We start from the raw sequence: 22,735 nt of genomic DNA on the forward strand, positions 1-22,735 counted from the left end.
TTCCGCACAGAAAATGCTATGACTTGTTTTATAATACACTCTTAGTACCCACGACATGCGATAGCCAGTACACATTATGACGTCATATTATGACGTCATCGACCTGTACTACAGAAGTTTATAAGAAACATCAACAAAATCGCTTCGGCGCAAGGGCATACCTTACTTTGTTTTACAAAAACAAGGTATAAAAAGACGCAGGATATTCCAAGGATTTACGATATTGCTGCACAAATGCCGGCACTGGAATTGTTTAGTTACTATTCCTGCAGTTTTAAGTTTAAACAGGGTAAAAATTCACAGTCCAGTGTAAGTTTTCTAAAATTTTTATCGATTGAGAAAGTGCATAGGATTTGTGCAGCAATTTTATTAATTTTAAGAATATTCTCCTTAATGTTATACATTATTTATTTTAAATTAGATAGGATATGCCCTTGCGCCGACGTGATTTTGTTGATGTAATTTAATACTATGAATGGAAGAGAACAATGACGTCATAATATGACGTCATAATGTGCACTTGCATTTATAAACTGTGGGTACTAAGTATGTATAAGAAAATCAATTTGAATCTTCTCTGTACAAAAAATATACAAATTATGAATTTTTATTAGCTCATTTGCATAGAAATATCCATATTTAGCCTTAACTCACTTGCGCACACATACGACTGTATTGATGGTAGATAGGAAACCAAAACAAGTTATCATTCCATCCTTGGCTGATCATTTATTAAAATTGAATTCATTGATTTCCATTTAATATACAGTGTTCTTTTAACGTATTGATTGATTGATTGTATACTGTTTAACGTCCCTCCCCAGAATATTTCACTGATATGGAGACGTCACCATTGCCGGTAAAGGGCTGCAAATTTAGGCCTTTTCTTGGCACTTATGGCCTTTGAGCAGGGAGGGATCTTTATCGTGCCACACCTGCTGTGACACGGGGCCTCGATTTATACGGTCTCATCCGAAGGACCACCCCATTTAGTTGCCTTTTACGACGAGCAAGGGGGTACTGAGGACCTATTCTAACTTGGATCCCCACAGGGCTTTAACGTATTGAAAGAAAAAATAATACAAAAAAGGCAAACAACAAAAAGACTTTTAAACAAACCGTTTATTTTGTCAGATAACAGTAGATGAAGTTTTATGACTTCCGTTTCCTTTTTTTACATCTGTTGAATTAGAGGTAGGAGTAGTCCTTCAACTCTTTATTGTAAATAAAATCCTTAAATCTGAAAAAAATGGTTTAATCTTTCGTTAATGTCTCAAGAAAGTAACTATTTTTTCTGCATTTTTTTCTTAACTTTTACTTGATACTTTAGTTCCATAAATCACTCCACAGATTGGTAAATGTATCACGTGACAGGGGAATGTTCTGAAGTTTTTTTCTTTTTGGATAATCTTTTAAGTTCCCAAAAATTTAGTTATGGATAATTGGGGAGGGGGATAAATAGTGGTCATATAAAAGGATACAGGGAAGTGTGCAAAAAATAATTTTTTTCAAATAATTCAACAAGTCATTTAGGTTTTTTTTCGTCCCTAGAAAGCATGTCCCAGAATGGATAAACCAATATAACGATCGGACATTCAGGTTTTACCTGCCAGAAATGACTTTAAAATTCACACTGTTCCACACAATCCTTCAGAGTCAAGAAATTATTGCTGTTCCCGTCACACCCAGAGTATTCAAACATTTCACATTTGCCCAGCTTAACATTATAATACCACCTCGGCAGCCTGGCACGGCATGAGCCTCGTTCTAGAGGAAGGTCACAACGTTTTCCTAAAGAGAGAACAAGTAAAAAAGTAAATGAAATAAAATTCAGTACTGGCGTGTAATGTCTGACTTTGAATAACTATTCAAGATTATTTTCTCTACATTTAGCTAGCGATATTTTCCTTCATAGTGAACATCTAGAATTTAAAAGAAATATTGAATCAGTAAACATGATTAAAAAAATTAATATGTCAAAAAAAATCATCTGAAAGACAATTAATCTAGAAATCAATTAAGACAGACAGAAGCAAAACAGACAGGACAAAAAGACAAAGGAGAGAGAGGAACGTCTTAGTTATAGAAGAACAGAAGAGTCAGGTTTATAAAATAAAATTCAAATTCCTTACAGGCAAAGATGTACTACCTCCTTTTCCAACCTGATATAAAGGAGATTAAATCTTATACTGGTAACAGATTTTTTGTCACTTTTATGAGTTTCTCCGATTAAATAAAACGGTTAATATAGCTGTATCTTACTTTAGTAAAAGATAAAACAATGATTTTATAGAAAATATGCACGCCTTTACATCTTCCATATAATATATAATTGCATCCAATTAAGTTTTCTATTTACTTTCAATCACCTGACGCAGGGTTAGAAAGTTGATCCTCATATCGCGGGTCTAAATTCCACTGTGAAACACAGGGATCGGTTTAGTATGAGACTGTTTAATCAATGCATGCCCCATGTTGCTTTAGGTGTTGGCACGAAAAAGATCCCTCACTGCTAATTGTTGTCATGAGGGTCGAGTATTAGTCGAAATATTCAGCTGGCTACCGGCAAATGGTGGCATCTCCAAATGAGTTTAAAAAATTTTCGAGAGGGAAGTTCAACACAGAAAAACAAACGAACAAACATTACTCCCGATCGCAGGATATCTCGGAGCACCTTATTCCTCTGTTGTGACAAAAGCACGCATTACAGTTGTCCCCCTTGGGAAATGTTTGTCCCAGGAGATAGCGCTGTCCATTGTATGCACAGTCTATAATGTTTTGTAAATAACTTCAAAATTTCATATGCCTTTGATAAGCACAATTTATTATTACGCGCTAGTTCCTTAAGATTCATTTGTGATTTTTTGAATATTGCTTATGTTTGATATTTAATACACCTTAACGATTAAAATTCCTTTTCTCTTTGGAAAATAAATTTCGGTGTTTTTTATAATCTTTATTAAGCACACGGCGGTTGTGACCAGTCGGCAGGGGATGCTCACTCCTCCATGGCACCTGATCCCACCTCTGATGTTTCGGGGGTCCGTGTTTGCTCTGCTCTTTTTTTGCATTGTTTTATGGACTTTGATACTGAATACTGTTCGTTATCTCCATATCCTTCTTGAAAAAAAATAATTAAAAATATATTGAAATGAGGCTGCCAAATACACTTATATTGAGGTTCGTACTATTCATTTATACTTGTGGTTTCTCAAGAGATTGTGTCACAATGAGTTTTGTCTGTTGCTTGTAAACTAGAAACTCCCTTTCAGTATTTAAAACTTAATAAACGACAACACCGTGGAGGGTTGCAATTCAGACAAGGCCTGGAAACCTTAAACTGAGAACAGAATTTAGTCAAAAATTTGACTTTGATCGCTTGTTATTTATAAGACATACGCTACCACGAATTTGTATGGTTCTATAATATCTCATTTAAAACATATGGTGAAAATTGTGTCTTATCAAAAGTATTTTTAAAAGTTATATTGATTTGATTATTTGACTTGATGATACGAACAAAAACATGGATGCCTGGTATTTGTATATATTTTTTGAGCTAATTTCATTGCAAATGATGCAAATAATAAATTTCCAGAATGTAAAGAAATTGTAAAGCTTCTGTAACGTTTTAAATTCTACCCTTCTGAAACCACCCTTATTATTCTATACAAATTTTTTCCCCTTCAAACTACCACTTTTGAAACTTATTCATTTTATTCATTAAAACATAACCCTGGTTGTTATTTTTTAAAAAAAAATGATAAAAGTTTGCTTGTATCATCTGTCCTTAAATCTGTACTCAGTTGATGATATCTAGGCCAGATCTCTCAAGGAACTACCTTTGAACAGTGAACCATAATTTTTCTTGCGCAGAACGAAACTTCTGTAAAAAGGAATATCAATCTCGATTTTCGCTTACCCTTTCTTTTGCAGGTTTCCTGCGTACATTCAACTTTTCCTGTAGGTAGACATCTACAAATGTTACAGTCATCAGCAGCTCTAAAGTTATACTGGGGTGTATACCAAATACCATTGTACAGACAAGACACTGCAACAAGAGATAGAGATGTAAATCTGATACAGAAATCAACTGCTCTAAAGTTATACTGGGGTGTATACCAGATACCATTGTACACACACGACACTGCAATGTGAGACGGAGAGAAGTAAATCTTATACACACATCAACAGTTTTAAAGTTATACTGGGGTGTATACCAGATACCATTGTACAGACACGACACTGCAATGTGAGACAGAAAGAAGTAAATCTTATACACACATCAACAGTTCTAAAGTTATACTGGGGTGTATACCAGATACCATTGTACAGACACGCCACTGCAATGTGAGACAGAGAGAAGTAAATCTTATACACACATCAACAGTTCTAAAGTTATACTAGGGTGTATACCAGATACCATTGTACAGACAAGACACTGCAATGTGAGACAGAGAGAAGTTAATCTGATACACATATCAACTGCTCTAAAGTTATACTGGGGTGTATACCAGATACCATTGTATTGACACGACACTGCAATGTGAGACAGAGAGAAGTTAATCTAATACACATATCAACTGCTCTAAAGTTATACTGGGGTGTATACCAGATACCATTGTATTGACACGACACTGCAATAAGGAATAGAGTGAAATGTATCAGATACCATTGTATAGATACGACACTGCAATAAGGAATAGAGTGAAATGTATCAGATACCATTGTATAGATACGACACTGCAATAAGGAATAGAGTAAAATGTATCAGATACCATTGTATAGATACGACACTGCAATGAGGAATATAGTAAAATGTATCAGATACCATTGTATAGACACGGCACTGCACTGAGGAATATAGTAAAATGTATCAGATACCATTGTATAGACACGACACTGCAATGAGGAATATAGTAAAATGTATCAGATACCATTGTATAGACACGACACTGCAATGGGGAATAGAGTAAAATGTATCAGATACCATTGTATAGACACCACACTGCAATATGAATAAAGAGAAATGTATCAGATACCATTGTATACACACGAGTGCAATAAGGGACAAAGATGGGTGTATCAGATACCATTAAATGGACAAGACATTGAAAAAAGTACTTAATTGACCAATTCATAGTTCGTAGATTTTATTGACAGTGAAGTGACATCTTATAGTAGTCTCATTCAGCTATGCACCTAAATAAATACTCGTAGCTTTTACACGTGATCAAGGTACATTTGACTTAACTTGAGTCATCTCATGTTAAATATCATTTTGGATTTTGTTTTTGATAAACTGGAACTTCACCTGTTTACGTAATATACCTACAATATTTTCTCTTTGTACACTGGACCAGTGTCCTAGCCTCGTTTTATGTATACTTACAATGTTTCTTCTTTGTACGCTGGACTGGTTCCGTGTCTTAGCCTCGTTCTGAGTTCTATATACTTACAACATTTCCTCTTGGTACACTGGACTTGCCCCCGATCACACACGCATTCATTACATCCATCCTTTGAGGGAAAAACAGATGTTTCTTCGTATTTTATTCCATTGTATTTACAACCTGTAGAAAATTTAACATTCCATAAAAATGTTCTAAATAGAAATTAGAATTTTCAATTCTACGTGAGAGAAAAAAGATAATTACAACTTTTTTTAAACATATCGTAATAAGAAAACGAAATGTTGGCAGATATTAAACTCAAGACCGAGACCATATCGTAGGATACTTATATTTGATTCAAAGGTTATGCAAATCTTTACCCCCCCCCCCTCTTATGAATGTCTTTTGTAAGAAACTTTTAACGCATAAATGGTCCTTTTTAAAACACTTCCGCAGTGTATGTCGTCACTGATGAATTACTTTTACATAAAAATGTTTCACACATGATTGATTAACCTGCATCTACATATTGAAAGATAGAATTTGCTTAATTAGTGTAATGAACAGAATACAAGCATAGCGTTAATCAAGAATAAAAAAGAAATATGTAAGCGAATGTTAACTTGTTATAAAACACTCTGATAAAAGTTTCCCTCTCAAGTTGATATCGAATTTGCATAAAAAATGAATCCCAACATATGACATGGTTAAAGAAAAAATTTCAAGCATCAGCGACGGAGAATTGATAGGGGCAGATGCATACCATACAAAATGCATCTGTGATGAGTAGTTCCTGACAAAACTGTGAGGAAAGTTAGGTTAGGACCAGTATAAACACAGACTCACAGACAAACACATGTCAAGGGTTAAACAGTATATCCATATCTTTCCTTTAGATAGGGGTATACTTACTTATTATATTTCCTTTTGTGCAAAAAGTTGACTTATTCAGTTCTTTTTGGTTGTTTAAGTTCTCATTTTAAAATTAATAATTCATAAAGAGATGTCACCAAAAACAGATAAAAAAAAAAATAAATTTTGAATTTATTTTGACTGAAGCTGTCTTTTACCTCAATCAGCGTTGTTTAAAAAAAATGGTTTAGCAGTTTGTCAAATAGATCAAATAAATGTAAATTTGGTATAAATTATACAATTATTGTTGTTTTAAGGTCAATAGGATGATTTAATAACAATGATGAAGTCGGTAGCAAGTGAAATAGCTTTCCAAAACTATTTTTTTTATAAAACAATATAGAGAAAAATAAATCCTTATATTCACCATTAAGAAATCATAGTTCTTTACACATTCGTGTATTTCAGCCAATCAGAGAGATTGAAATTGTTCAATCACATAATAATTAAATGTATTACCGTGTGGGATGTTAATGTATTACCATGTGGTACGTTAATGTATTACCATGTGTTATGTTAATGTATTACCGTGTGTTATGTTAATGTATTACCATGTGTTATGTTTGTGTATTACTGTGTGTTACGTTAATGTATAACCATGTGTTACGTAAATGTATTACTATGTGTTATGTTAATGTATTACTGTGTGTTATGTTAATGTATTACCATGTGGTACGGTAATGTATTACTGTGTGTTACCTTAATGTATTACTGTGTGTTATGTTAATGTATTACTGTGTGTTACGTTAATATATTACCATGTGTTATGTTAATGTATTACCATGTGGTATGTTAATGTATAACCATGTGTTATGTTAATGTATTACCGTGTGTTATGTTAATGTATTATCATGTGGTATGTTAATGTATTACCATGTGTTATGTTGATGTATTACCATGTGGTATGTTAATGTATTACTGTGTGTTATGTTAATGTATTACTGTGTGTTATGTTAATGTATTACTGTGTGTTATGTTAATGTATTACCATGTGTTATGTTAATGTATTACTGTGTGTTATGTTAATGTATTATCATGTGGTACGTTAATGTATTACCATGTGTTATGTAAATGTATTACCACGTGGTGTGTTAATATATTACCATGTGTTATGTTAATGTATTACCATGTGGTATGTTAATGTATTACTGTGTGTTACGTTAATGTATTACTGTGTGTTACGTTAATGTATTATCATGTGGTACGATAATGTATTACCGTGTGTTATGTTTATGTATTACTGTGTGTTATGTTAATGTATTACCATGTGTTACGTTAATGTATTACCATGTGTTATGTTAATGTATTACCATGAGGAACGTTAATGTATTACCATGTGTTACGTTAATGTATTACTATGTGTAATGTTAATGTATTACTGTGTGTTATGTTAATGTATTACCATGTGTTATGTTAATGTATTACCATGTGGTACGTTAATGTATTACTGTGTGTTACGTTAATGCATTACTGTGTGTTATGTTAATGTATTACTGTGTGTTACGTTAATGTATTACCATGTGTTATGTTAATGTATTACCATTTGGTTAATGTATTACCATGTGTTATGTTAATGTATTACCATGTGGTATGTTAATGTATTACCATGTGTTATGTTAATGTATTACCATGAGGAACGTTAATGTATTACCATGTGTTACGTTAATGTATTATTATGTGTTATGTTAATGTATTACTGTGTGTTATGTTAATGTATTACCATGTGGTAGGTTAATGTATTACTGTGTGTTACGTTAATGCATTACTGTGTGTTATGTTAATGTATTACTGTGTGTTACGTTAATGTATTACCATGTGTTATGTTAATGTATTATCATGTGGTATGTTAATGTATTACCATGTGGTATGTTAATGTATTACCGTGTGTTATGTTAATGTATTACCATGTGGTATGTTAATGTATTACTGCGTGTTATGGTAATATATTACTGTGTGTTATGTTAATGTATAACTGTGTGTTACGTTAATGTATTACCATGTGTTATGTTAATGTATTACTGTGTCGTATATTAATGTATTACCATGTGTTATGTTAATGTATTACTGTGTGTTATGTTAATGTATTACCCTGTGGTATGTTAATGTATTACCATGTGTTATGGTAATGTATTACTGTGTGGTATATTAATGTATTACCATGTGTTATGTTAATGTATTTCTGTGTGTTACGTTAATGTATTACCATGTGTTATGTTAATGTATTACCATGTGGTAGGTTAATGTATAACCACGTGTTATGTTAATGTATTACCGTGTGTTATGTTAATGTATTATCATGTGGTATGTTAATGTATTACCATGTGGTATGTTAATAGCCATTCTCTGTAAGCATTTAAACTCTTATATAGGGAGTGTGGCACGCATGGTCTTGGATTTTTATGAAACTTGGCATACATTCCTATATTGATGTATGTACCTAAAATTCATAATAAAATGGTTGCTATGGTCCATGGTTACCATGGCAACCAACATACATTTTTCATGGCCTAAAAATCGCTAAATTTTGATGAAAAATGACCATTTTTGACTTATTAAAAGTCTTTAATGGAACAAGCTATCAACATGACTTTACCTTTTTGCCAAAATACATCATTTTACAGTGCTTTAGAAAATTTTTAGTATTTCAGCAACTTTTTCCTCATAGAGAAAATATCCCTCATTTATAGGTAGGATTTTTCTTGTGGAAAATTGTAGATTTTAGGGTCTTTTGAAAAGGCTGGTATAAATTTTTGCGGATAGTTTGGAAAAAATGAATACATTGGTTTGAAAGTCCACATACAGTTCTAATATACACTACAAAGAACTACTTGGTATTCGTATTTAGTTTTCTTGTTACCATGGTTACAAACTTATGCTTTTTTTCAAAATCCTAGAAAAGTACAATACGTAGATACAATCAGAATCCATGTAATTGCCTGAGTATTTTAAAATGGATTAAATCAAATTTAGATATATGGTAAACAATAGCAAAAACAAAGCTAAAAAATCAATTTTCATGACTAAGGGTCAAAGGTCAAGGTCAAAATGACCGATTTTGATAGATATTTAAGAAAACTAAACAACATTTTTTCTGTGTCATAACTAATATTTGTGTTTTAAACAACAAATGAAGAAACAAAGTTACAGTTCTGGTCAACAATAACTAGCATCATATGAATGTGTGCCCATATGGACAGAAGGTCAAAGTTCAAGGTCACAGTGGTATATAAAGAACTATGTACGCTAACTCTCAATTCCCGCCTACATTTTGCTACCATTTTATTCAATATTAATGGCAATTTAGCCATAAAATCTTTATTAAATATAAAAAACAGTTAAACGGTATTTGATTCATTATTTTAATACCAGTGCTAAATAGTACATTATCCCTTATTCCAACTCTTGAAATAAGGGGGGGGGGAGGAGTTGATGATATTTTCCATTGAAATCGGACTTTCAAGCATCACCATATTTTGAAAAATCTTGGATGTAATTAAATGTTACGCAGATTTTTTCTCATGTTCTACACAAATAAGTAAAACATACTAGTATATATATCAATAAAATACACAGTTTTAGCTGTCAATCACTTTGAAATTGGGAGAAAATAGGCATTTATTTTCGTTTTTTTTTGGTCTATAAAAATATCCCCCCTCCCCCCCCCCCCTCTGTCTGTTTTAACATTTTATTATCATGGGATATCTTAAGAAGCCTATGATCTTTTTTTAATTTGAGTTTATACCACAACTTGCTTTGGCTTAAAATGACCCCTATTTATTTCTATGTCAAAAGGTAAAGGTAGAAAAAGAAATTGTTTGTATGAAAACCTCTCATTTCCGAGTGATATCTCAAAAAGCGTTTAGGTTAGCTTATTTTTTTGTTCATAACGCTCTATGGTCCCGCCCGCCCCACTTTAAGTGTCCCATCCCCTACCCAACCACCCTCCGACACCCTCCCCCCCCCCCCTTAATCTACAGAAATTCTTATCTCCTTAAAACAGGGGACACATATTCTTTGAATTAGCTTGTTAATAATGCATTTATACTCGGTTATTCGGAATATTGGTATTGTAAATGTTGTATCCTGACCTCGATCCCGTATACTAGTATTGAATGTATTTTATTGAAAACTGGTTTTACATTCTCCCTTTAGCTTGTTGCATAATGTGAAAATGCTTATATAAGTACAGTTTTCAGGTTTTATTGATATAAAGGTAGGCATTTAAGAATATTGGACGACTATACACTTTCCATATTGAGTGCAAGACTTCTTGTATGTAGAGAATTGCGCTACAAGCATGTAAAGACACTCTTCTGCTGTTTTAGTAAATAATCTAATCCCTTGCTCCTAAATGTACATTTTTTAAACCATATTTAACAATCCGAACTTTTCAAGTGACAGTCAAAATGTGTTTTCCATTGACTTTTTTTCAGAGAAGTTGACGGAAAAATCTAATTTACTTTGAAATATCATTCTTAAAAAAATGAGATTTTAGCGATGTTGATGGTAAATATTTCCACACAAATATGCCTGGATCTACGCATAAGATCTGATATTCCCAAAGTTTAATCAATAATAATCTGTTGTAAACATCTGCTGGACCTGTTCAAATAATCTGCTATTGTGCTTTAATTAATTTTTTTTTTTTTTTTTGGGGGGGGGGGGGTCAGAAAATTATTTTCATTATTAATTAAATACTGCTAGACAGATTTAATATAATTGTACTGCTATAAGTTTAAATCATAATGTATCTTAGTCCAGAGAAATGATAAACCGTTAACTTTAAATTTGATTCACAGACAATTTGTATTTCTATGCAACTACCCCAATCATCAAAAGACTGGTTAACAAAATATTTTATACTTGTTTATCCTGTTTAAAAACTACATAATAAGACTGCGTTTACTATGGGTTAGGGGACGACCTTTGATCCAGAAGGGGGGGGGGGAATTAAGTTAGGTTAATTTTCATGGCAGGACATATCATTTATTTCCAAGATGTTTTTTAGGAAAAATTATTAATTTTCTTCTTCACAGAAAAAAGTCTTAAGAGCAAAGAAAAAAAAAACAATAACAATATATAAAATGCCCAAACTCTTTTTCATTTAGGAAGGGGGGGGGGGGCTTGTATAGGTAACAATTTTCTAACCCATGTATAATATGTATTATACCATGGGTTTCAAAAAATATTGCTGAATTTGAAATAACGACCTGTGGATGGGAATTGTAGCTATTATTCAGTAATTTTTTTTTCCCTTTCAGCCAAGGACATATTCAGTTTTTTAAAAATTATTAGTCTCTATAATAACATTCAGTTTAAAAATTCATTTGCTTTCTAACGCCGTATTCATTGCAGTCCTCCAGTTTATCACTCTGACTGATAAGACACAGTAATTCTTAAAAAAAAAAAAAATTCATAATACAAGTAATTCTGATATTTCAAGTTTATCTTGAATCCCGTTTTGAAACTCCTTAGACCTTGAGACTAATGCTTATGTACAGAGCTGATTTCCTGAACTATGTAGTCTAGCTTGTACATTTCACCATTTTTCACATATCAAAATTATTCTTTTGCATGTAGGATATAAACAGAGGCCAAAATTTGTATGCAAATTAAATAAACAGGAAAAACAGTTGATTTTACTTGAATTCCTGGATATACAGAGCTGTATGCTGACAATATGTAAACAACTTCCAGTCATTTTTGTATAATGATTTTTTTACCTTTCTCACTGAAGAGCTCACAATTATCAAAGGGAGATAATTCAATTTCAAAGTTATTGTCTGCTATTTTAATCAAAGAATTCTCATATTTATAGAGAGAATACCAACAAGGTTTTAACATGCCTTTTAAAGTTAGATGTTATATTTCTTATTTCTGCGAGTAACATGAATTGAAGTAGCCGCATTTCTTTAAAAAACTTTCCCAAATATTGCATTTTTTCACAAAAAATCAACTTAAGACACCGTTTCCACGGTAACTACTCAACATCCATATGATCTAACAATATTTTTTGAAGTAGTTTATGAGGTGGTACTTTCCAGCCAAATTTGAAAAAAATCTGTGACTATGCGTGCCACAAAAGTTTAAGTGGTTACAGAGAATGGGTATTAATGTATTACCGTGTGTTATGTTAATGTATTACCATGTGGTATGTTAATGTATTACTGTGTGTTATGTTAATGTATTACTGTGTGTTATGTTAATGTATTACTGTGTGTTACGTTAATGTATTACCATGTGTTATGTTAATGTATTACTGTATGTCACGTTAATGTATTACCATGTGCTATGTTAATGTATTACTGTGTGGTATATTAATGTATTACCATGTGTTATGTTAATGTATTACTGTGTGTTTTGTTAATGTATTACCATGTGGTATGTTAATGTATTACCATGTGTTATGTTAATGTATTACCGTGAGGAACGTTAATGTATTACCATGTGTTAGGTTAATGTATTACTATGTGTTATGTTAATGTATTACTGTGTGTTATGTTAATGTATTACCATGTGGTACGTTAATGTATTACAGTGTGTTAAGTTAATGTATTACTGTGTGTTATGTTAATGTGTTACTGTGTGCTACGTTAATGTATTACCATGTGTTATGTTAATGTATTACCATGTGTTATGTTAATGTATTACCATGTGTTATGTTAATGTATTACCACGTGGTATGTTAATGTATTACCATGTGTTATGTTAATGTATTACCATGTGGTATGTTAATGTATTACCGTGTGTTATGTTAATGCATTACCATGTGGTATGTTAATGTATTACCATGTGTTATGTTAATGTATTACCATGTGGTATGTTAATGTATTACTGTGTGTTGCGTTAATGTATTACTGTGTCTCATGTTAATGTTTTATCATGTGGTACGTTAATGTATTATCGTGTGGTATGTTAATGTATTATCCTGTGTTATGTTAATGTATTAACATGTGGTACGTTAATGTATTACTGTGTGGTACGTTAATGTATTACCATTTGTTACGTTAATGTATTACCATGTGATACGTTAATGTATTACGATGTGGTACATTAATGTATTACCATGTGTTATGTTAATGTATTATCATGTGGTATGTTAATGTATTACCATGTGTTACGTTAATGTATTACCATGTGTTATGTTAATGTATTACTGTGTCGTATATTAATATATTACCATGTGTTATGTTAATGTATTACTGTGTGTTATGTTAATGTATTACCATGTGGTATGTTAATGTATTACCATGTGTTATGTTAATGTATTACTGTGTGGTATATTAATGTATTACCATGTGTTATGTTAATGTATTTCTGTGTGTTACGTTAATGTATTACCATGTGTTATGTTAATGTATTACCATGTGGTAGGTTAATGTATAACCACGTGTTATGTTAATGTATTACCGTGTGTTATGTTAATGTATTATCATGTGGTATGTTAATGTATTACCATGTGTTTTGTTAATGTATTACCGTGTGTTATGTTAATGTATTACCATGTGGTATGTTAATGTATTACTGTGTGTTATGTTAATGTATTACTGTGTGTTATGTTAATGTATTACTGTGTGTTACGTGAATGTATTACCATGTGTTATGTTAATGTATTACTGTGTGTTACCTTAATGTATTACCATGTTGTATGTTAATATATTACTGTGTGTTATGTTAATGTATTACTGTGTGTTATGTTAATGTATTACTGTGTGTTATGTTAATGTATTACTGTGTGTCACGTTAATGTATTACCATGTGCTATGTTAATGTATTACTGTGTGGTAAATTAATGTATTACCATGTGTTATGTTAATGTATTACTGTGTGTTATGTTAATGTATCACCATGTGGTATGTTAATGTATTACCATGTGTTATGTTAATGTATTACCATGAGGAACGTTAATGTATTACCATGTGTTACGTTAATGTATTACTATGTGTTATGTTAATGTATTACTGTGTGTTATGTTAATGTATTACCATGTGGTAAGTTAATGTATTACAGTGTGTTAAGTTAATGTATTACTGTGTGTTATGTTAATGTGTTACTGTGTGTTACGTTAATGTATTACCATGTGTTATGTTAATGTATTACCATGTGTTATGTTAATGTATTACCATGTGTTATGTTAATGTATTACCACGTGGTACGTTAATGTATTACCATGTGTTATGTTAATGTATTACCATGTGGTATGTTAATGTATTACCGTGTGTTATGTTAATGTATTACCATGTGGTATGTTAATGTATAACCATGTGTTATGTTAATGTATTACCATGTGGTATGTTAATGTATTACTGTGTGTTGCGTTAATGTATTACTGTGTCTCAAGTTAATGTATTATCATGTGGTACGTTAATGTATTATCGTGTGGTATGTTAATGTATTATCCTGTGTTATGTTAATATATTAACATGTGGTACGTTAATGTATTACTGTGTGGTACGTTAATGTATTACCATGTGGTACGTTAATGTATTACGATGTCGTACATTAATGTATTACCATGTGTTATGTTAATGTATTATCATGTGGTATGTTAATGTATTACCATGTATTACGTTAATGTATTACCGTGTGTTATGTTAATATATTACCGTGTGTTACGTTAATGTATTACCATGTGTTATGTTAATGTATTACCATGTGTTATGTTAATGTATTACCATGTGTTACGTTAATGTATTACTGTGTGTTACGTTAATGTATTACCATGTGTTATGTTAATGTATTACCGTGTGTTATGTTAATGTATTACTGCGTGTTATGTTAATATATTACCATGTGGTATGTTAATGTATTACCAAGTGTTATGTTAATGTATTACCGTGAGGAACGTTAATGTATTACCATGTGTTAGGTTAATGTATTACTATGTGTTATGTTAATGTATTACTGTGTGTTATGTTAATGTATTACCATGTGGTACGTTAATGTATTACAGTGTGTTAAGTTAATGTATTACTGTGTGTTATGTTGATGTGTTACTGTGTCTTACGTTAATGTATTACCATGTGTTATGTTAATGTATTACCATGTGTTATGTAAATGTATTACCATGTGTTATGTTAATGTATTACTATGTGGAAGGTTAATGTATTACTGTGTGTTATGTTAATGTATTACAATGTGGTACGTTAATGTATTACCATGTGGTGCGTTAATGTATCATCGTGTGGTATGTTAATGTATTACGGTGTGGTATGTTAATGTATTACAATGTGTTGTATGTCAATGTATTACCCTGTGTTTTGTTAATGTATTACCATGTGTTATGTTAATGTATTACCATGTATTATGTTAATGTATTACTGTGTGGAATGTTAAATGTATTACCATGTGTTTTGTGAATGTATTACCATGTGGTATGTTAATGCATTACCATGTGTTATGTTAATGTATTACCATGTGGTACGTTAATGTATTACCATGTGTTATGTTAATGTATTACCCTGTGTTATGTTAATGTATTACCATGTGTTATATTAATGTTTTACTGTGTGGTATGTTAATGTATTACCGTGTGGTACGTTAATATATTACCATGTGTTATGTTAACGTATTACTATGTGGTACGTTAATGTATTATCATGTGGTACGTTAATGTATTACTATGTGGTACGTTAATGTATTATCATGTGGTACGTTAATGTATTACTATGTTGTTCGTTAATGTATCATCATGTGGTATGTTAATGTATTACCATGTGTTATGTTAATGTATTACTATGTGTTATGTTAATGTATTACTGTGTGTTATGTTAATGTATTACCGTGTGTTATGTTAATGTATTACTAAGAGTTATGTTAATGTATTACTATGTTTTATGTTAATGTATTACCCTGTGTTATGTTAATGTATTACCATGTGTTATATTAATGTTTTACTGTGTGGTATGTTAATGTATTACCGTGTGGTACGTTAATATATTACCATGTGTTATGTTAACGTATTACTATGTGGTACGTTAATGTATTATCATGTGGTATGTTAATGTATTACTATGTGGTACGTTAATGTATTATCATGTGGTACGTTAATGTATTACTATGTTGTTCGTTAATGTATCATCATGTGGTATGTTAATGTATTACCATGTATTATGTTAATGTATTACTATGTGTTATGTTAATGTATTACCGTGTGTTATGTAAATGTATTTCCATGTGTTATGTTAATGTATTACCATGTGTTATGTTAATGTATTACCATGTGTTATGTTAATGTATTACCATGTGTTATGTTAATGTATTACCATGTGTTATGTTAATGTATTACTGTGTGTTATGTTAATGTATTACTGCGTGTTACGTTAATGTATTACCATGTGTTATGTTAATGTATTACCATGTGGTACGTTAATGTATTACCATGTGTTATGTTAATGTATTACTGTGTGTTATGTTAATGTATTACCGTGTGTTACGTTAATGTATTACTGTGTGTTATGTTAATGTATTACCTTGTGTTATGTTAATGTATTACTGTGTGTTTTGTTAATGTATTACTGTGTGTTATGTTAATGTATTACCATGTGTTACGTTAATGTATTACTGTGTGTTATGTTAATGTATTACCATGTGGTACGTTAATGTATTACCATGTGTTATGTTAATGTATTATCTTGTGTTATGTAAATGTATTACCATGTGTTATGTTAATGTATTACCATGTGTTATGTTAATGTATTACCATGTGTTATGTTAATGTATTACCATGTGTTATGTTAATGTATTACCATGTGTTACGTTAATGTATTACCATGTGTTATGTTAATGTATTACCGTGTGTTATGTTAATGTATTACTGCGTGTTATGTTAATATATTACCATGTGGTATGTTAATGTATTACCAAGTGTTATGTTAATGTATTACCGTGAGGAACGTTAATGTATTACCATGTGTTAGGTTAATGTATTACTATGTGTTATGTTAATGTATTACTGTGTGTTATGTTAATGTATTACAATGTGGTACGTTAATGTATTACAGTGTGTTAAGTTAATGTATTACTGTGTGTTATGTTGATGTGTTACTGTGTCTTACGTTAATGTATTACCATGTGTTATGTTAATGTATTACCATGTGTTATGTAAATGTATTACCATGTGTTATGTTAATGTATTACTATGTGGAAGGTTAATGTATTACTGTGTGTTATGTTAATGTATTACAATGTGGTACGTTAATGTATTACCATGTGGTGCGTTAATGTATCATCGTGTGGTATGTTAATGTATTACGGTGTGGTATGTTAATGTATTACAATGTGTGGTATGTCAATGTATTACCCTGTGTTTTGTTAATGTATTACCATGTGTTATGTTAATGTATTACCATGTATTATGTTAATGTATTACTGTGTGGAATGTTAAATGTATTACCATGTGTTTTGTGAATGTATTACCATGTGGTATGTTAATGCATTACCATGTGTTATGTTAATATATTACCATGTGGTACGTTAATGTATTACCATGTGTTATGTTAATGTATTACCCTGTGTTATGTTAATGTATTACCATGTGTTATATTAATGTTTTACTGTGTGGTATGTTAATGTATTACCGTTTGGTACGTTAATATATTACCATGTGTTATGTTAACGTATTACTATGTGGTACGTTAATGTATTATCATGTGGTACGTTAATGTATTACTATGTGGTACGTTAATGTATTATCATGTGGTACGTTAATGTATTACTATGTTGTTCGTTAATGTATCATCATGTGGTATGTTAATGTATTACCATGTGTTATGTTAATGTATTACTATGTGTTATGTTAATGTATTACTGTGTGTTATGTTAATGTATTACCGTGTGTTATGTTAATGTATTACTAAGAGTTATGTTAATGTATTACTATGTTTTATGTTAATGTATTACCCTGTGTTATGTTAATGTATTACCATGTGTTATATTAATGTTTTACTGTGTGGTATGTTAATGTATTACCGTGTGGTACGTTAATATATTACCATGTGTTATGTTAACGTATTACTATGTGGTACGTTAATGTATTATCATGTGGTACGTTAATGTATTACTGTGTGGTACGTTAATGTATTATCATGTGGTACGTTAATGTATTACTATGTTGTTCGTTAATGTATCATCATGTGGTATGTTAATGTATTACCATGTATTATGTTAATGTATTACTATGTGTTATGTTAATGTATTACCGTGTGTTATGTAAATGTATTTCCATGTGTTATGTTAATGTATTACCATGTGTTATGTTAATGTATTACCATGTGTTATGTTAATGTATTACCATGTGTTATGTTAATGTATTACTGTGTGTTATGTTAATGTATTACTGTGTGTTATGTTAATGTATTACTGCGTGTTACGTTAATGTATTACCATGTGTTATGTTAATGTATTACCATGTGGTACGTTAATGTATTACCATGTGTTATGTTAATGTATTACTGTGTGTTATGTTAATGTATTACCGTGTGTTACGTTAATGTATTACTGTGTGTTATGTTAATGTATTACCTTGTGTTATGTTAATGTATTACTGTGTGTTTTGTTAATGTATTACTGTGTGTTATGTTAATGTATTACCATGTGTTACGTTAATGTATTACTGTGTGTTATGTTAATGTATTACCATGTGGTACGTTAATGTATTACCATGTGTTATGTTAATGTATTATCTTGTGTTATGTAAATGTATTACCATGTGTTATGTTAATGTATTACCATGTGTTATGTTAATGTATTACCATGTGTTATGTTAATGTATTACCATGTGTTATGTTAATGTATTACCATGTGTTATGTTAATGTATTACCATGTGTTATGTTAATGTATTACCATGTGTTATGTTAATGTATTACCATGTGTTATGTTAATGTATTACCATGTGTTATGTTAATGTATTACCATGTGGTATGTTAATGTATTACCATGTGGTATGTTAATGTATTACTGTGTGTTATGTTAATGCATTACCATGTGGTACGTTAATGTATTACTGTGTGTTATGTTAATGTGTTATCGTGTGTTATGTTAATGTATTACTGTGTGTTATGTTATTGTATTACCATGTGGTACGTTAATATATCACCATGTGTTACGTTAATGTATTACTGTATGTTACGTTAATATACTACCATGTGTTATGTTAATGTATTACCATGTGTTATGTTAATGTGTTACCATGTGTTATGTTAATGTATTACCGTGTGTTATGTTAATGTATTACCGTGTGTTACGCTAATGTATTACCTTGTGGTATGTTAATGTATTACCATGTGTTATGTTAATGTATTACTGTGTGTTACGTTAATGTATTACTGTGTGGTACGTTAATGTATTACTGTGTGGTACGTTAATGTATTACTGTGTGTTACGTTAATATATTACTGTGTGTTATGTTAATGTATTACCGTGTGTTATGTTAATGTATTACCATGTGTTATGTTAATGTATTACCATGTGGTATGTTAATGTATTACCATGTGTTATGTTAATGTGTTACTGTGTTATGTTAATGTATTACCATGTGTTACGTTAATGTATTACTGTGTGGTATGTTAATGTATTACTGTGTGGTACGTTAATGTATTACCGTGTGTTATGTTAATGTATTACCGTGTGTTACGTTAATGTATTACCATATGTTATGTTAATGTATTACCATGAGGTACGTTAATGGCCTCCATACACCGTCTTTCACGTCCGCAGCCATACAAACAACACTTCTGATCTATCAAGATTAAAGGATATTTGCTATTTCATTAAAAAATAATTTACATTCAATGATATGGACTCTTATTTTGATTTTCTGTTACTTGCAGCCCGTAGAAGAGGGTTGCTTTATACATATAAGTTAAAATTTTGGCATTGGGCTGGGCATTCGCCGCAAAATGATTCAGAATTAAAGTTTCACTATACATTAATAGATATTATACTGTATACATTAGAATGTTCTTTTCCGTTATAAAATTACGATATACAATATAGTTACTTCTATGAAATGCATCTTTTCGGTATGTTTTACATACTTGTATTTTATACATACAGTTGTTTTGTAACAAATTTTATACGCTTAATACGTTTTCAAAATTTTATATAGATATGTTGATAAGAACGTACGTCCAAGGCAGTCATAGTCACTGAAACAAAAAGTAAACCACAATTCATTGATACATGGTCTTTGTAGAGCGCTTCTAGGGCATTCTCCGACCTAGACAAATGATAAAAAAAATTAAGATAAAAAATCAATGTTCGGGCTCAAATGTCCATTAAAAACGGAGCAGAGCAAACAAAGACCTCCAAAACATCGTATAAAGGGTCGGGTGCCACGGAGGGGTGAGCATCCCCAGCCGACCAATTTATACATAATGTTTGTAAAATATATGTTTATGTAATTTTTTGTTGGAGATGTTCCGATAAGCTAAAGGTTATTATTGAACACCTTGTTTTGTCGTTTTTATTGTCGTTCCATCACCTACTGTGACCTCGGATTCTACAGTGTCATCCAAAGGACCGGTAACCATGTCTCACAGTGGCATAAGTAAAATGAGAAAAGGCAATGGGCTAGGGTCTCCTTATATATGTGTAAATCGGTCAATATACATTCTTATTTATTTATTAACACCTATGTTCTATAATGTCATAAATATAAACAATAGAGTTTCATTTACTTAAAATCAAAATACTCTCTGAAAGTCCCATTAATTTTCAACGTACTCGAATGTTGCTTAAAAAGGGGTAGTAGTAAAATATAAACATCTTTAGCACAGAATAAAGGAGAAGCTAAGCCCTTGATACGTCCATTTTAAAATCAATGTTTCCTTGCTCTCTCCTGACTCAGTGTAAAATTATCGGATAAGTAGGTAGGCTTGATTTTTTTCCAGAAAACTTCATATTAAAGAAAAAAAATATTGTGTCCTGGAAGGTTTGAAAAAAGTTCTAAATCAGGCAATTTTATATTTAGTTGGTCAGGAGAGGACATCCAAACAATTGTTTTAAGATGGTCCAATTCTTGTTTTGAAATTCAACACGAGTCTAATCATTTTCTTTATGAACCATTCAGAATATAGATTGTGCTTAGTACGGAATATCGAAGACCTTTGCTTACCTTGTCAAAACGGAAATCGTTTCTGGTAACAGCAGATTGAGATAAGAGGGAAGGTACCTGCAATTAAAAACGGTACAAATATTTACTATATATCGGATCAAATATATTTCTTTCTAATGAATTCCTGTAGCTGTTTATTAGATGAAAAAGAAGATAACGGACAGTATTCAATCTCAAACAATACAAAATAGGGGCAGAGCAAACACGGACCTCCGAAACATCAGAGGTGGGATCAAGTGCCATGGAGTGAGCATCCCATGCTGAGAGATCACTACCGCCGTGTGCTCCTTGTCATGATTAGGAAAAACGGGAAAATCCGTCGTTAATTCAGTGTATAAATAATGGACTAACGACTAGTATGAAAAATGTCAGTCAGCATATGACTCAATGACAAAAATGTGCAAAATCTTCCTGCTAAAAGAGATAAGTCTTCCATATCATATATTCTTATGCCCCTCGCTAGAAAAGTGGAAGGGTGCATGTGTGTGGTGTTCGGGATGTCTGTCTGTCCATTCGCCAGTTACGCTTTATAGTACCAATCACTTATCCTCAGCACCCAATTACAGAAACCTCCGCATTAAAAAGATCACTTTTTAAAATATATCGATCATAAACCTACTTTAAGATGACACTGTTCGTTTCTAGAAACTTTTTTCCTTTAAATAAAATGTTTTACCTGTATTCAATGTCTCATCTATATAAATGTCACACTTGTATAAATGTCTCATCTATATAAATGTCACACCTGTATAAATGTCTCATCTTTATAAATGTCACACCTGTATAAATGTCTCATCTATATTAATGTAACACCTGCATAAATGTCACACCTATATAAATGTCTCATCTATATAAATGTCACACCTGTATAAATGTCTCATCTATATAAATGTCACACCTGTATAAATGTTTCATCTATATAAATGTCACACCTGTATAAATGTCTCATCTATATCAATGTCACACCTGTATAAATGTCACACCTATATAAATGTCACACCTGTATAAATGTCACACCTGTATAAATGTCACATCTATATAAATGTCTCATCTATATCAATGTCACACCTGTATAAATGTCACACCTATATAAATGTCACACCTATATAAATGTCACACCTATATAAATGTCTCATCTATATTAATGTCACACCTATATAAATGTCACACCTATATAAATGTCTCATCTATATTAATGTCACACCTATATAAATGTCACACCTATATAAATGTCTCATCTATATTAATGTCACACCTATATAAATGTCACACCTATATAAATGTCTCATTTATATAAATGTCACACCTGTACAA

General features: G+C 31.2%; 1 protein-coding gene across 1 annotated transcript in view; it reads right to left on the minus strand.

Moving 5' to 3' along the window:
- Positions 1-1,104: 1,104 nt before the first annotated feature.
- LOC134235843 (kielin/chordin-like protein) overlaps positions 1,105-22,735 on the minus strand; it is a 38,606-nt gene continuing 16,975 nt past the window's right edge. The window contains exons 3-9 of the mRNA XM_062718010.1: positions 21,422-21,478; positions 20,434-20,524; positions 19,976-20,044; positions 5,460-5,573; positions 3,923-4,051; positions 1,607-1,791; positions 1,105-1,240 (exon numbers count right to left, since the gene is read on the minus strand). Coding sequence (XP_062573994.1) covers positions 1,622-1,791; positions 3,923-4,051; positions 5,460-5,573; positions 19,976-20,044; positions 20,434-20,524; positions 21,422-21,478 — 630 coding nt within the window. The 3' untranslated portion in view covers positions 1,105-1,240; positions 1,607-1,621. The remainder of the gene's footprint in view (positions 1,241-1,606; positions 1,792-3,922; positions 4,052-5,459; positions 5,574-19,975; positions 20,045-20,433; positions 20,525-21,421; positions 21,479-22,735) is intronic.

This window comes from Saccostrea cucullata, unplaced genomic scaffold (assembly GCF_032062105.1).
Source record: "Saccostrea cucullata isolate Sc308-1 unplaced genomic scaffold, CSIRO_AGI_Scuc_v1 ctg3541, whole genome shotgun sequence".
NCBI lineage: Eukaryota > Metazoa > Mollusca > Bivalvia > Ostreida > Ostreidae > Saccostrea > Saccostrea cuccullata.